Below are 17,756 nucleotides of genomic sequence, written 5' to 3' on the forward strand. Positions count from 1 at the left end.
AAGAATGTCCTTCCTCAGATTTGGAGACCAAAACTGTACGCAATACTCCAGGTGTGGTCTCACCAAGACCCTGTACAACTGCAGTAGAACCTCCCTGCTCCTATACTCAAATCCTTTTGCTATGAAAGCTAACATACCATTCGCTTTCTTCACTGCCTGCTGCACCTGCATGCCCACTTTCAATGACTGGTGTACCATGACACCCAGGTCTCGCTGCATCTCCCCTTTTCCTAGTCGGCCACCATTTAGATAATAGTCTGCTTTCCTGTTTTTGCCACCAAAATGGATAACCTCACATTTATCCACATTATACTGCATCTGCCAAACATTTGCCCACTCACCCAGCCTATCCAAGTCACCTTGCAGTCTCCTAGCATCCTCCTCACAGCTAACACTGCCCCCCAGCTTAGTGTCATCCGCAAACTTGGAGATATTGCCTTCAATTCCCTCATCCAGATCATTAATATATATTGTAAATAGCTGGGGTCCCAGCACTGAGCCTTGCGGTACCCCACTAGTCACTGCCTGCCATTGTGAAAAGGACCCGTTTACTCCTACTCTTTGCTTCCTGTTTGCCAGCCATTCTCTATCCACATCAATACTGAACCCCCAATGCCGTGTGCTTTAAGTTTGTATACTAATCTCTTAAGTGGGACCTTGTCGAAAGCCTTCTGGAAGTCCAGATACACCACATCCACTGGTTCTCCCCTATCCACGCTACTAGTTACATCCTCGAAAAATTCTATAAGATTCGTCAGACATGATTTACCTTTTGTAAATCCATGCTGACTTTGCCCAATGATTTCACCACTTTCCAAATGTGCTGCTATCCCATCTTTAATAACTGACTCTAGCAGTTTCCCCACTACCGATGTTAGACTAACTGGTCTGTAATTCCCCGTTTTCTCTCTCCCTCCCTTCTTAAAAAGTGCGGTTACGTTTGCTACCCGCCAATCCTCAGGAACTACTCCAGAATCTAAAGAGTTTTGAAAGATTATTACTAATGCATCCACTATTTCTGGAGTTACTTCCTTAAGTACTCTGGGATGCAGCCTATCTGGCCCTGGGGATTTATCGGCCTTTAATCCATTCAATTTACCCAACACCACTTCCCGGCTAACCTGGATTTCACTCAATTCCTCCAACTCCTTTGACCCGCGGTCCCCTGCTATTTCCGGCAGATTATTTATGTCTTCCTTAGTGAAGACGGAACCAAAGTAGTTATTCAATTGGTCCGCCATATCCTTGTTCCCCATGATCAACTCACCTGTTTCTGACTGCAAGGGACCTACATTTGTTTTAACTAATCTCTTTCTTTTCACATATCTATAAAAACTTTTGCAGTCAGTTTTTATGTTCCATGCCAGTTTTCTTTCATAATCTATTTTTCCTTTCCTAATTAAGCCCTTTGTCCTCCTCTGCTGGTCTCTGAATTTCTCCCAGTCCTCCGGTATGCTGCTTTTTCTGGCTAATTTGTACGCATCATCCTTCGCTTTGATACTATCCCTGATTTCCCTTGTTATCCACGGATGCACTACCTTCCCTGATTTATTCTTTTGCCAAACTGGGATGAACAATTTTTGTAGTTCATCCATGCAGTCTTTAAATGTCTTCCATTGCATATCCACCGTCAACCCTTTTAGAATTAATTGCCAGTCAATCTTGGCCAATTCACGTCTCATACCCTCAAAGTTACCTTTCTTTAAGTTCAGAACCATTGTTTCTGAATTAACAATGTCACTCTCCATCCTAATGAAGAACTCAACCATATTATGGTCACTCTTGCCCAAGGGGGCACGTACAACAAGACTGCTAACTAACCCTTCCTCATTACTCAATACCCAGTCTAAAATAGCCTGCTCTCTCGTTGGTTCCTCTACATGTTGATTTAGATAACTATCCCGCATACATTCCAAGAAATCTTCTTCCTCAGCACCCCTGCCAATTTGATTCACCCAATCTATATGTAGATTGAAGTCACCCATTATAACGGTTTTGCCTTTGTCGCACGCATTTCTAATTTCCTGTTTGATACCATCTCCAACTTCACTACTACTGTTAGGTGGCCTGTACACAACACCCACCAGCGTTTTCTGCCCCTTAGTGTTTCGCAGCTCTACCCATACCGATTCCACATCCTCCAAACTAATGTCCTTCCTTTCCATTGCGTTAATCTCCTCTCTAACCAGCAACGCTACCACACCTCCTTTTCCTTGTGGCAAGGCATCCAGGCCATCACGGACTACAGACCCTCCAACACCACCCCCACATCCAGCGACGCCTCCTTCCTTGAGGAGCTTAACCACTTCTATGGCCGCTTCGACAGGGACAATCTAGAGACAGCCATCAAGGCTGTGCTACCTGCCGATCACCAACCCCTCACACTCACCCCCTACGACGTATTCGTGGCACTGAGTAGGACTAATGCACGTAAAGCTGCTGGCCCTGACGGCATCCCCGGGCGCGTGCTCAGGGCCTGTGCTGCGCAGCTGACAGACGTCTGGACTGACATCTTCAACCTGTCACTTGCCCAAGCAGTTGTCCCCATGTGCCTTAAAACCACCTCCATCGTGCCAGTGCCAAAACACTCCACTGCGGCAAGCCTCAATGACTTCCGCCCAGTTGCACTTACCCCCATCATCACCAAGTGCTTCGATAGGCTGGTCCTGGCACACCTCAAAAGCTGCCTACCCCCCACACTGGATCCCTATCAGTTTGCCTACCGCAAGAACAGGAGTACGGAGGATGCCATCTCAACGGCACTTCACTCCGCCCTCTCCCACCTCGACAACAGAGACACACGTAAGAATGCTGTTCATCGATTACAGCTCAGCATTCAACACCATTATACCATCAAAACTGATCACCAAACTCGGTAACCTGGGCATCGACCCCTCCCTCTGCAACTGGATACTGGACTTTCTAACCAACAGACCCCAGTCTGTTAGGTTAGACAAGCACACCTCTTCAACCCTCACCCTGAACACCGGCGTTCCACAGGGCTGTGTGCTGAGCCCCCTCCTCTACTCCCTCTTCACCTATGACTGCACACCTGTACATGGTACTAACACCATCATCAAGTATGCAGATGATACAACGGTGATTGGCCTCATCAGCAACAACGATGAGTCGGCCTACAGGGAGGAGGTCCAGCACTTAGCAGCATGGTGCGCTGACAACAACCTGGCCCTTAACTCCAAGAAAACCAAGGAGCTCATTGTAGACTTCAGGAAGTCCAGGGGCGGCACGCACACCCCCATCCACATTAACGGGACGGAGGTGGAACGTGTTTCTAGCTTCAGGTTCCTGGGAGTCAACATCTCCGATGACCTCTCTTGGACCCATCATACCTCAACTCTGATCAAGAAGGCTCACCAGCGTCTCTTCTTCCTGAGGAGACTGAAGAAGGTCCATCTGTCTCCTCAGATCCTGGTTAACTTCTACCGCTGCACCATCGAGAGCATCCTTACCAACTGCATCACAGTATGGTATGGCAACTGCTCTGTCTCCGACCGGAAGGCATTGCAGAGGGTGGTGAAAATTGCCCAACGCAGCACCGGTTTTTCGCTCCCCTCCATTGAGTCTGTCCAAAGCAAGCGTTGTCTGCGGAGGGCGCTCAGCATCGCCAAGGACTGCTCTCACCCCAACCATGGACTGTTTACCCTCCTACCATCCGGGAGGCGCTACAGGTCTCTCCGTTGCCGAACCAGCAGGTCCAGGAACAGCTTCTTCCCGGCGGCTGTCACTCTACTCAACAACGTACCTCGGTGACTGCCAATCACCCCCCACCCCACTTTTACACTTATTATCACTTATTATTATTTATTCAAATCATTTGCTATGTCGCTCTTCCAGGGAGATGCTAAATGCATTTTGTTGTCTCTGTACTGTACACTGACAATGACAATTAAAATTGAATCTGAATCTGAATCTTTCTCTCTATCCCTCCTGAATATTGAATATCCCTGGATGTTCAGCTCCCAGCCTTGGTCACCCTGGAGCCATGTCTCCGTGATCCCAACTATAATCATAGTCATTAATAGCTATCTGCACATTCAACTCATCCACCTTATTACGAATGCTCCTTGCATTGAGACACAAAGCCTTCAGGCTTGTTTTTACAACACTCTTACCCCTTATACTATTATGCTGAAAAGTGGCCCTTTTTGATTTTATGCCCTGGATTTGCCGGCCTGCCACTTTTACTTTTCACCTTGCTACCTATTGCTTCTACCCTCATTTTACACCCCTCTGTCTCTACGCTCACACATTTAAGAAACCCTTTCCCTTTAACTCCATCCTCCACTATCCCATTCGACACCCCACCCCCCTTATTCAGTTTAAAACCACCCGTGTAGCAGTGGCAAACCTGCCTGCCAGAATGCTGGTCCCACACCTGTTAAGATGCAATCCGTCCCTTTTGTACAGTTCCCCCTTACCCCAAAACAGATCCCAGTGATCTAAGAATCTAAATCCCTGCCCCGTGCACCAGTTCCTCAGCCACACGTTCAGGTCCCGTATCTCCCTGTTCCTGCTCTCGCCAGCACGAGGAACTGGAAGCTCATCATTATTTGATATCCGGCCCACAATGGTGGTGTCGTCTTCAAATTTGAAAATTGAATGAGATTTGTCCCCTATTTGCACTGATTGGGGTCTGTTGGTCAGGAAGTGGAGAATCCAATTGCAGAGATGAGTGCTGACTCCAAGTCCTGTGAGTTTGGTGATAAGCTTGGATGGTATAATGATGTTAAAAAGAGCTGTAGTCTATGAATCGGTGTCTGACGTAGGTGTCTCTCTTATCAATGTGTTCCAGGGATGTATAAGACTAGGGCAATGGCATCGTCCGTGGACCTTGTGTGGCAGTAGGCCAACTGTAGTGGGTCAAGGCCACTGGGTAGACTGGATTTAATGCGTTCCATATCTAGCCTCTCAAAACAATTCATGATGGTGGCTACTGGATGGTAGACATTCAGGCATGAGGTCTTGCTTTTCTTCTTCACCGGGATGATGATAATCTTTTTGAAGCAGGTGGGTACTTCAGAACGGAGTAGGGAGAGGTTGAAGATGTCCGCACAGCTACTAAGGACATGGCCAGGAACTCCGTCTGGGCCAGTTGCTTTTCGTGGGTCTGCCCTCAGGAAGGCCGACTTACCCTCTGCGGCAGTTACTCTGGGGAGAGGCACATTTGAATCTGAAGGGCCAGGTATCACCGCCCTGTTGGCCTTCTGTTCGAAGCGAGCATAGAAAGGATTCAGTTCATCAGGCAGGGTCGTAATAACACCAATGATGTTGCTTGACGTTGCCTTGCAGCCAGTTATCTTATTCAGACCTTGCCACATTCTCTGTGTCCGAGTGATTATACTGGGATTCAAGTTTGACCCAGTATTGTCTCATGGTTTCCTTGAAAGCTTTGCGGAAATCATAGTGGGTTTTCTTGTACCTCTAGGGATCGTTTGACTTGTGTGCAGCAGACCTGGCCTTAACCTGTGAATGTACATTGTGGTTCATCCATGGTTTCCGGTTGGGGAACACTTGGATTGACTTCAACACCACACAGTCTTCCACTTGAAGTCAGTCAAGGCAGTGGTGTACTCATTCAGGTTAGCTGTGGAATCCCGGAATATGAACCGGTCAAAGCTTACTCAAAGCTGTCATCTGTGTCCGTTGACCAGCATTTCACAACTCTCTGTACCGGATGCTCCTGCTTCAGTTTTGTTTGCAGGCAGGGAGCAGAAGCACAGATAGGTGATCAGATATGTGCAGCAGTGATCAAGGGTGTTCTGGCCCCTGGTGGGACTGGACATGCTGGTAGCACTTTGGTAGTATGCCCCTGAAGTTAGCTTAGTTGATGTCTCCAGGTACAATGCCCAGGGCTTCGAGGTGCTTTGTCTCAAGGCTGTTGATAGTACAGCACAGTTAATTCAGAGCAAACTTGACGTCTGTGTGGGGTGAAGGGGGTGAGGGGGGGGGGGGGGGGGTACTGATAACAGCCCACAGTAAATAAGCAAATCTCAGAAACATATGAGAGGGCAGGGATCAATGTTGCCAGAAGACCATGAGATTTGTGGTCGGAGACCATGAGACTGAGGTCTTTAATGGGATCATTAATTTCATGATTAATGTCTGCCTTTTCTGAAAGGTTGCTTCTGAAGTATGAGAAGCAGTCCATGTTTCCTAAGGTTGTGTTGTGGACCGTAACTGTTGGTGGACGAATTGTACTTCTGCTGTTTCCCACTCAGCACTCATTGCTGGATAGCTCTTTCAGAAAGCTGACACAAGCACGGGGGACGAAGGGGCAATGAACCGAGTAAGATCGCACAAATTCCTCAAAGTATGGAAATAATTATTAATCTGTCAAGATATATTTAATTATGGCACTTGGACATTGACCTCAAAGAGACGCACATGTTTAATTATCAGTGTGTTCCAGCAGTATTGGACGCTCCAATTACGGAACAGTCAATCTCACAGGTTGAAGTGAATACTGGTTTAAACTTCAACCAGCGTGTAACAATATTCGCTGTGATTAAAGTACAACTCAAGCAACGGTGTTTAAACTGCCGGTTAAATGTGGAAATAAGGGATTTGCTCCAAGTTGCTCTGCTCCTCTGAAAGATGCACTTATTTTGTGTCCCGGCTAAACATCGGAAAAAGTATGACTTTGAGTATCATTTTAATTGTTGTTGCGGATTGAAACCAATGATTCATGTTTCGCGTTAAATCCCCTTCCTTTATTTCACTGCCTGCACTCAGACCGTGACGATGACAGACTGTAACCATGGCAGAGTCTGCACTGGTTAAATCCGTCGGGAGGAACTGCAGATGCTGGTTTAAACCGAAAATAGTCACAAAAAGCTGGAGTAACTCAGCGGGACTGGCAGCGTCTCTGGAGAGAAGGAACGGGGGACGTTTCGGGTCGAGACCCTTCTTCAGAGATGCTGCCTGTCCCGCTGAGTTCCTCCAGCTTTTTGTGTCTATCTATCTTCGGGCTAAATCAGTTGCTGGCTGACTGACTGGCGAGGACCGTTTCCTTCGGCACTGACAGTAAGATCCAGTCAACGCCACAATAACAAGGGTAAAGGGAGAGCAGCATTGGCGTGGATTGGAGGACTGAATGGCCTTTATGTAGATTTGGTGTTGCAGGAAATGTCAGCCAATGTAGCCTGGTGTTTGTATTGTAGTCTTGTATTGTAGTCTTGTATTGTAGTCTGGTGCTAGCAACGTTGCCAATAAAGTATTTAAGGCAAACCAGAGGCCTCGCCCCGCCCAACTGGATTTGCGGCTTCCCAGGGTGCGAGTCGTGCCCATTAATCGTTTTGCGTTCCTTGCTTCGTCGCTGAGTTGCTCAGGAGTGGTGGCTGGGTCTTGATTTTAGTGCCGGGGGCGGGGACGAAGTATGCGCCGCGCCTCAGCGGAATAGAGTCGGGAGCAGAGAGCGGGAGGAGGGCGATGGATTGGAGCGGGATCGGGTCGGCGATCCGCCGCTGGGTGAGTGACCGCTGGCCAACGAAGGCCCGGGCAAGCCCCGGGAGCGCGGAGCGAGTTCCGCGTCCTGGTATCGGCTCGGCTCTCCTGTTTGAGCGCGATCCTGCCGGAGTCTGTCTCGGTTCTTGGCGTCGTTTGCATCCGCTCCGATGTCGAGAGTTCCGGGAAGCGAGAGGTTGTGTGTGCAGTTTAAGTTCACGCTATTGTGATTCAACCTGTGGTTTTGCACCGAGTTGGAGTGTAGGGGACCCGAGTTCCAGCCGTCCGTGTACACCACGGTCCGGGCTCAGGCTGAACAAGTCTTGAGATGACACAATGTTGAAGTTTAGATGTGGATAGAAAATTCTGCGCTCCAGTAACTTTGATTGTTAGTTCACAATGAGGATACTGCTTTTATGTTACTTAAACCTCGCACCAATTGTCTATGCATTCAGTCTTCTTCATAAAATACATTTTGATAAAACACTTCACCAATTGTATACATGGAGGGGGGAGGGGGGGTAATGATTTGATTTTAAAGTAGAATTATCACCACTGGTTAAACAACAAAAGGAAATAGGACTATTTTATTCAGGTTTGTCTAATTATTAGTAATCAAATGGATTAGGTCTCCGTTGTTAGCAGTTTTGCATTAATGAATATTTACATCACAGGAAACAGAAAATTGTAAGGAGATAGTGGAGGTGGTATAACAGATTGATAATGGTTGGGTCATTCAACTGGGCAGAAGTTACAAAGAAGGTCCATTCACTGCAGCTCAGACAGAATGAGAAATCATCTCATTGCGTTGTACACATTTCTACAAGGGATCGGAAGGTATTTGTAAAGTGACCTTCTGGGCTGGAGAATCTTGGCTGAGGAGACAGTTTCAGGATAAGAAATCTGCCTCCTAGATCAGGAGTCACTCAATTAAGTAACTTGGTTAGCATGGACGAGTTGGGTCGAAGGGCCTGTTTCCATGCTGTCTTCTTCTTCTTTCGTGTGGCGTGCACAGCCTAAAGTTGTAGGACAACTTGTTCTATTTGATCTTCTGTTTGTGCATGTCGAGTTGATTACATTAGTCGAAACAGGGCGGACCACGTGAAGGTTGCAATCTTCCACCCCTTTCCATGCTGTACAGCACCCTGACAATATTCTGTGGATGCAGCGAGGATACATTTTGTTAACATGGAATTAAAGTCACATTTTTTTATTGAAAAGCTGCCCACCAAATTGAAAGATTGTGAGATTTTGCAACACTTCTTCAAAGCCTGGTGGAAGCAGAGACTTGGAGTATAGTTAAGGCAAAAGAACATTCTTAATAAATAAGGTAGTATGATGTTACTGTAAATTGACATGATATGTTTGCAATGATAGCAGAAATTGGTCAAATAGGCCATGTTTTGGATTGGCTATCAATAAGAAGTGGAATGTCATGTGTTGGTGCTGCGTTCTCAACTATTTAGAGTTTCGAGATACAGAAAGAAAATCTGCCCTTTGACCCACCGAGTCCATGATTACTTCGATCATCTACATGCATTAAAGTTATGGAATCATACAGCTTGGAGAGAGGCCCATTGGTTCCTATTAACCCCCCCCCCCCCCCCCCTTCCTCACCTTAAACCTATATAGTTTATAGTTTAGTTCTTGATTCTTCCACTCTGGGCAAGAGATTCTATGCGTTTAACCGATCGATCTACTCCTCTCACGATTTTGTACACTTCTATCAGAACGCCCCTCATCCTCCTGCGCTCCAAGGAATAGAGTCCTAGCCTGCTTAATTGCTCTCTACAGCTCAGGCCCTGGAGTCCTGGCAACATCCCCTCTGCACCCTCTCCAGCTTGACAACATCTTTCCTCTAATATGGTGCCCAAAACTGAACACGATACTCTAAATATGGCCTCATCAATATCTTGTATAACTGCAACATGACCTGCCCAACTTCTATACTCAATACTCTGACTGATGAAGGCCAAAGTGCCAAAGGCCTTTTTGACCACCTGCTACACCACTTTCAAGGAATTATGTACCTGCACCCCTAGATCCCTCTACTCTACAACACTGCCCAGAGCCCTACCATTCACTGTGTAGGTCCTGCCCATGTTGGACTTCCCAAAACGCAATACCTCGCATATCTCTGTAATAAATTCCATCAACCATTCCTCAGTCCACCTGCCCAACCGATCAGTATCCTAGTTCTGTATTATATCACTTTCACCATGAAGGGTCCTGACTCAAAACATTACTTCCATTTTCTCTCGAGATGCTGCCTGGCCCCTTGTGGCTATCTGTGGTATAAACCAGCATCTGCAGTTCCTTATTATTATATCACCACTATTATAAGGTTATCAAATACTATTGGTGAGACCACACCTGGAGTATTGTGTACCGTTTTGGTCTCCAAATCTGAGGAAAGACATTCTTGCCATAGAGGGAATACAGAGAAGGTTCACCAGACTGATTCCTGGGATGTCAGGACTTTCATATGAAGAAAGACTGGATAGACTCGACTTGTACTCGCTAGAATTTAGAAGATTGAGGGGGGATCTTATAGAAACTTACAAAATTCTTAAGGGGTTGGACAGGCTGGATGCAGGAAGATTTTTCCCGATGTTGGGGAAGTCCAGGACAAGGGATCACAGTTTAAGGATAAAGGGGAAATCCTTTAGGACCGAGATGAGAAAAACATTTTTCACACAGAGAGTGGTAAATCTCTGGAACTCTCTGCCACAGAAGGTAGTTGAGGCCAGTTCATTGGCTATATTTAAGAGGGAGTTAGATGTGGCCCTTGTGGCTAAAGGGATCAGGGGGTATGGAGAGAAGGCAGGTACAGGATACTGAGTTGGATGATCAGCCATGATCATATTGAATGGCGGTGCAGGCTCGAAGGGCCGAATGGCCTACTCCTGCACCTATTTTCTATGCTTCTATGTTTAAAGGGCAGAAAAGGTTTGCCATCTATGTTAATGACTTGGATGAAGGGACAGGGCGTTGTCGCCATATTTGCTGATCATATAAAAAGGGATGAACAATTTGTGATTGCGTATCGAAAAGTTAGCGAATAGGCAAGTTGTTGGCAGATGGAGCTCAATGGAAGAGCATAGGACAGTGCGGCACAGGAATGGGCCCTTTGGCCCACAATGTTTGTGCCAAACATGATGTCAAGTTAAACTGATCTCATCTCCCTGTACTCGATCCAGATCACTCTATACCTATATATAACTAAAGCTCAGGTTTTATTATCTTCCTGTTGCGCGGACATTCTATTTGCGAAAAAACTTTACGAGATAGCGCTACGAGATTTCGCCAGCTAACTCACCATTCTCCTGTGCTGCGATTGCACAGATTTGTTCCGATCGGTGGTCTAATGTAAACGTTAGCGAGGTTTCAAAATCTTCAAAACCGCGCATGCGCAGATCGATCCCCTCTCCTGCCATTCAGCGCCGCGTGGATTGGTATTTTCTCCTGTCACTCCGCGGGACGGTCCGCCCCTTCCGGCGCCATCACCTCTTTACTGGAGCTGAGGATGGCCGGCGGCAGTTTCCAACTTTCCGACACTATTCCCGGAGGGACTGGAAGCGGCCCGGCCCGGCACGGGAAATGTCGTCAAATGGAAAGCGGAGAATCTGATCCCGGCGGACGAGAATGACCAGCGGTCCAGCGACCCCAGCGGTCCAGTGACCAGCGACTGCTGTGAGTCCGCTCCAGCGCCTTCCCCTCTGGTCCCCCTCGCTGGCTCCTGCCCCCCTCCCCCGTGATTCCCACCCACAACCCCCGTTTTTTCTTTGAGCTCTCTCTCACCCTCTTCCCCCACATCCACCCCTTCCCCCACACCGCCCCCTTCCCTGACACCGCCCCCTTCCCCCACACACACCCCTTCCCCCACACACACCCCTTCCACATACACCCCCCCCCCTTCCTCCACACACAAAGGGTTGAGGGGGGATGGAGTGAGTGGGGGGGGGGGAAGGGGATGGGCAAGAGGCGTGGGGAGGGGTTGAGGGGAGGAGGGGGGATCAGGGGCGTCACAACGGAACCCCTCAGCTGCGCCTGTGCAGTTAGGGGCTATGGGTGAGTGGTGGAATATTGCATTAGGGGAACGGGTGAGTGGTGGTATATTGCGTTGAGGAATGGGTTGCGTTGGGGGTCCAGGCCTCCCATGTGACTGGGACCCAACGGGTCCCACTTGGTCTAGTGCCTATCTAAAAGCCTCCTACAGTATCTACCTTCAACACCACCCCCACCCCTGGCAATGTGCTCCAGGTCTCCACCATGCTATGTGCGGGGAAATTAGGTTCTAACCATCTAAAATGTGAAGTTCTTCACTTTAGAAGGAAGAATGTAAACGTAATTGTATTTTAAACAGTAATACTATGAAATGTTGAGATACAAAGGGATATGTGGGACTTGGTACTTGAGGCACAAAAACGTTAACTGGCAGGTACAAGAAATAATTGGAAGACCAATGGAATATTACCATTTATTGCAAGAGGTATGGAATAAAGCAACACATGTACACAGTGGGAAAGAAAGCATATGGTGTGTTTCATTGGTCAGACATTGCGTATATAAGAGTCAGGAAGTCATGATACTGCTTTATGGGACTTTGGCTAGGCCACATTTGGAGTGTTGCATGCAGTTCTGATCGCTCCAATCCAGGAAGAATTTGGAGGCTTTTGAAAGGGTGCAGAGGAGGTTAACCACACTGATGCCGGGTATAGAGGATATAGGTGAGAGGTTCAACAGACTTGGATTGTTTTCTTTGAATGCTGGTGATTGAGGGGGACTGGATAGAAGTATATAAAATTATGAGAAGCGTAGACAGTAAGAACATTTTGCCCAGGATGGAGATATCAAATACAGAAGGGCATAGTTTTAAGATGGAAAGGGGAAAGTTTAAAAGAGAAGTGCAGGGCAATTTTTTTTTTACACCCAGCCAGTGAGTGCCGGGAACACACTACCAGGGGTGGGGTTGGAGGCAGATATGATAGAGGCATTTAATAGACTTGAATGTTGAATGATGCCACAGCTTAGGCATTATCTTCAGAAAGAGAAACAGACTTTATGTATCAAGTCATAGACTTTTGTTAAAACTATGAAGGTGTGCAAGCAAGTTAAGGGCCTGTCCCACCAGCATGCGATTGCATGCGTCTAGCGCGACCAAACATGGTGGCTTGAGGCGTACGGCCACGCGGGGCCAGTCCCACTTCCGACCGCGGAGGCGTATGGAGTTGTGCGGGGCTGGTCCCGACGTCATACTCACCAATCAGTTGGGCAGGAGGCGGGCCGACTGAATTTGGACGTCGCACGGCGTTGGGCGGTTATGTCATCACGCAACGGCACGGCGGGCGGTGACATCATCGCGCAACGCCACGCGCTAGGCGTACGGCGTCAAGGCGCTGCATATGGCGTCGAGACGCTGCGCACGGCCTCAATGTGGCTGCGGGCCGGCAGGCTGTTGCCGCGCGGAATTTTTGGACAGTGTCAGTTTTTCGGAGCCCCGCGCGATGTCGGGACCAGCCCCGCACAACTCCATACGGCTCCGGCGATCGAAGTGGGACCGGCCCCGCAAGGCCCTACGGCTCAAGCGACCACGTTAGGTCGTGCTCGCCGCATGCAGTCGCATGCTCGTGGGACAGGCCCTATAGTATCAAGCTGCAGAGGAGAATCTTTTGAGCAAAAAGGATTATCTGGAAGAATGAGACTTGGGTTGCCCCTGGGATGAGCTGTAAACAAGATCATCTGGTTAATTGGGGTGGGGGGGGGGGGGGGGGGTGAGGTAAGTGGGATATGAAATTATAACATTGATAAGCAAAGGAATATGTTGCAAAGTGTAGTGCTAGGTCAGGGTGAATTAACAGAGAGATCAAAACTGAGCCAGAGTTGCTGCGATGAGATGGGGAAAGTCAGATACTGAGAATTTGATTGAGTTCAGAAGGCTGCAAAGCTGCCAGACGTAGATTTCACCTATATCCCCAGTCTCAGTATCCCAACTCCAGGCTCCCCTCATACCATATAGCTTATCTCCCATATGTGCCCATCTTCCCTCGCTCTACCTAAGTGAACCTATCGCCTTCCTGTTCCTGTCTCTCCCCTTCATGCTGCCTATCCTCCCTCTATGCTACTTGTTCTGTTTCAGGGTCACAAACCTGAAATTTCGGCTATCCCTCTGTCTCCACAGGTGCCGCCTGACCTGCTGATTTCCTCCAGCAGTTTTATTTTTAATCTAAATCTTCAGTGCCTGCTCAATTCTAAATGATTATTTAAGTGGTGTGTGCAAAATGAAGCATAAGATTTAAGTACAGAATTGGATTATAGATTGTAAAATCAGTAATCAATTGCTCGAAAAGTAATTTTGAGCATCTCAAAGTGGGTGAAATAATACTGAGTGGACAAAAATGTGAAATTGAGGCTGCAATCGGATCGACCATGATCTTATTAAACGAGGGCCAGGCTACGTCTGCTCCTAGTTTGTAAATTTGCATGCAGGCACTATTTTCATGTACAAAGTAAATGTCACGCTTGCCTGAAGGGAGGTGGAGGAAAATGACTTTGTGGATTTGAATAATTATTAGTCACAATACTGCTCGCATGCTTACCTTGACTTGTGTTGCAGGATATTTCTCATCCAGTTGAGAGGGGAGGTGGTTTTAAGTCTTAATAACTTTGTGACAGTGTAACATTGTAACATAATTGTAAATGGGTGAGTTTGGTCTTCTGTTCAACACTGTAATAACGCATGAACCCACAAATGTTGAGATCAAGTGCTTGCAATTCAATGAGGCGAACTTGCACCGATATAACAGATAATATTTGTGGATAAGGATATCCAATAATATTGGTCCTTGATTTGTGGAAAGGTATTGCCTTGACATGAGAGAGTGTAGAACATTTGTGATGTGTGCAGCTGTAGATTAAAAGCACTATATTTAAGTGTGGGATATTCTGTGCTGACTGCTGATAGGAACTGCTGCCAATCTGGCATTAATGCAGACATTTGTAAATTGTTACGGCTGGATTAGCAGAGATTAAATGAGAGGCTGACCTGGTCTCATTTCAGTCTGGGCATAAGAGTTGGCAGTTCTTGGTTCATTCGCCTCTCACGTTTTCTTTCCTTAAGTGAATAATGCTGGTCTGAAATGTCTTGCACTCTTTTTTTTTGTTTGGTCTCATTTGTGAAAATGTATCTTGTATTTTCATCAATGCAAAGTTAATGGTCTTAAAATAGATTAATGCTGTCCGAACTAAAGCTTCTTAGCTTTGTTCTCGCTGGCTAAGTCTTTTCCGACATAATTGTGTGAATTTCCACTTGTTTGTTCATATCTTTGCAGATGTTTGGAACTAGCAAAACCAGAACAACAACTTGAACATAAATCTTTAATTTTTGTTCGGCAAAGATTTGTAGCAAAATTGAGGAAGGTGTTGGCTCCATTTCTGTTGTGCTGGCTTCAACATCGACAGGGCTTTTGATGTCATGAAGCTGAGCATGACGGAGTTCTCACAATGTTTTTTTGTTGTTGAATTTCTTGGTTGCAACACATTTTAAAAACAATAAACACTCCCAAAGACCCTCACGACCCCTTAAAACTTCCTCATGTTAAAAAATGGCTCGGGATAGAGCAGGCGTATGCGGTTTGACCTCTTGTTCCAGCTCCAAGTCAGGAAGGATATGGCTGATCTTGTACCACTTCTTCATTTTCATGGAACGTGGAATAATACAACACAAAAACAGGTCCTTCAGCCCACAATGTCTGTGCCGCAAAAATAGTTACCCCGCACACCTGTTTTAAACTTTGTCCCTCTCACTTTAAAGCTATGTCCTCCAGTGTGTGAATTGTTTGACTCTGGAGGGGAAAAGGTCTATGCCTCTCATATACTTTATACTTCTATCAGGTCTCCCTGCAACCTCTGGCATCCAAAGAAAACAATCCAACTGTGTTATTAAAAAACAAGCTAATACCCCCTAATCCAGGCAACATTCTGGCACAACTTCTCTGCACCCTTTCCAAAGCCTCCACATCCTTCCTATATTAGGGTGACCAGATTGCATCCAATATTCCTAAAGTGGCCGAACTAAAGTCCTATAAAGCTGCATCATGACGTCCTAACTTGTATACTCAACGCCCCGACCTGTGAAGGCAAACATACCAAATGTCACCTTTACCGTTCTATGTACTTGATGCCACTTTCAGAGAGCTATGGACTTGGACCCCAAGATCCCTCATTGCATCAATGCAGTTGAGGGTCATGCCATTAATTGTATATTTTATGGATTAAACTCCATATGTCATTTCTCCACCCATTTCTGTATCTGATCTTTATCTTGTTCAATACCTTGACAATCTTCCTCGTATCTTGCCACTCCAGTAATCTTGGTGAATCTGCAAACTTGCTAGCCAACCCCTCTACGCTTCCATTATAATAAATAATATATTTATTATAATAATATATATAATATATATATCCCAGCACAGATCCCTGTGGAACTCTGCTAATCACTCCAACTTGAAGAGCTCCAACCTGAATATTTTCCTATATTAATAATCAAATATCCATTAGTTTGTTAATATGTATGCTGATTGAGTCTCCACAGGCCTCTTTGGTTGAGAACTCTTGGGTATGTCATAGGGTCATACAGCATGGAAACAGGCTCAGTCTCAATTGGCCCACACTGACCAAGATGCCACATTAAGTCCCACCGGCCTGCGTTTGGCCCATATCCTTCTAAACTTCTCCCATCCATGTACCTGTCTAAATGCCTTTTAAATGTTATAGCACCTGTCTGAGCTACCTCCTCTGGCAGCTCGTTCCATATACCTACCACCCTTTGTGTGAAAAAATTGCCTCTTGAATTTCTATTACATGTCCCCCCCCCCCTCACTAATGTCTTATGCAACTGTAACATGACCTCCCAACTTCTGTACTCAATTGTCTGAATGATCAACCTTTAAAAAAAAATTTAATCAAAAAATTTATTCAATTATTAAAAATAATATTTACATTACAATAAAACAAGCCAGAACCCACCACCATAATACAATACAAACATGTATCCATAATAAACTACTATACAACTATGATACAATCCTTATTGAGGATACATTCAACACCCTGCGGAGCCCAGCGGTCCCAGAACTCCCTCAGGGTGCCCGCAGACAGGGCGTATTCCCTTTCTAATCCCACCCGGGCACGGACGTAACCCCGGAAAAGGGGCAAGCAGCCGGCTCGGGTAGAGCCCTCCACCGTCTGGCGCCTTGATTCGCGGATGGCCAGCTTGGCCAGGCCCAGGAACAACCCAACCAGGACATCTTCAGCCCTAACCTCTCCCCTACGCACAGGGTGTCCAAAGATGAGGATGGTGGGTAAAAAATGCAGCCAGAAGGCAAGGAGCAGCCCCTTTAGATATTCAAACAGTGGCTGCAGCCTCACGCACTCCATGTACACGTGGTACACAGACTCTTCCAGCCCGCAAAAGTGGCAGGCGGCTGGCGAGTCTGCGAACCGCGAGAGAAACAGTTTGCAGGGAACACCTCGGTGCAATACCCTCCACCCCGGGTCCCCAATGTAGAGGGGGAGAATCCCTGCGTAGAGGGACCCCCACCGGGGGCCCCCCTCGCGACCAGAAAGGCAACACTGACCGCCACTTGGTGTCCGGACGGTGGACCAGGGCGAGGAAGTGCAGGGTGTGGAGGAGGAGCCTGTACAGGACACGCCTCCCTGCGTCTCGGAGTGAGACGAAGGGTGTCGAGGAAAGGCGGCTCAAATTGTGTGGGACCGGCTCCTGGGATGGATTACGGCACCTGGGTCCGATGAGTACTTCCGGCTGAGCGGGGGCTTGCTCAACCACAAGTACTCCACACGTTTGAGCCCCCCGGTCACCCGATGGGGCGGGACAAGGACCGGCTGCTCTCATGCCCGGGCTGCCACCCTCCGCTGGCGGAGGTGGGGCCCGGTCAATGGCAACCAGGTTCCAGACTCTCAACAAGTCCCTGTAGTGAATGATCAACTTGTCTGTTTTGAACTCAATCAACCATCCCTCCGTCCACCACCCAAGATCCTGCTGCAATTTTTGAGAACCATTTTTGTTATCTTCAATACCACCCACTTTCATGTAATTGCAAATTTACTAATCATGCCTTGTATATTCTCATCCAAATCATTGATGTAGATGTCAAACAGCAGAGCCCCAGGCACATCATCAGTCACAGGCCTCCAGTTTGGAAAAACAACCTTCACACACTGCTTCCTTATGTAAAGCCATTTATATATATCTATTCAGCTATCTCTCCTTG

The 17,756-nt window shown here is 47.1% G+C and overlaps 1 protein-coding gene across 3 annotated transcripts in view; it reads left to right on the plus strand.

The window, feature by feature from the left end:
* The first annotated feature begins 7,277 nt into the window (after positions 1 to 7,277).
* The window catches only part of atp11a (ATPase phospholipid transporting 11A), a 165,133-nt gene continuing 154,654 nt past the window's right edge, over positions 7,278 to 17,756 (plus strand). For 2 of the 3 annotated variants that reach the window (XM_033022290.1, XM_033022289.1), the window contains exon 1: positions 7,278 to 7,488. In XM_033022290.1, the coding sequence (XP_032878181.1) occupies positions 7,450 to 7,488 (39 nt within the window). In that variant the 5' untranslated portion in view covers positions 7,278 to 7,449. The remainder of the gene's footprint in view (positions 7,489 to 17,756) is intronic. The other variant, XM_033022287.1, reaches the window with a different exon arrangement.

The sequence above is a fragment of the Amblyraja radiata genome, chromosome 6 (assembly GCF_010909765.2).
Source record: "Amblyraja radiata isolate CabotCenter1 chromosome 6, sAmbRad1.1.pri, whole genome shotgun sequence".
Lineage (NCBI taxonomy): Eukaryota > Metazoa > Chordata > Chondrichthyes > Rajiformes > Rajidae > Amblyraja > Amblyraja radiata.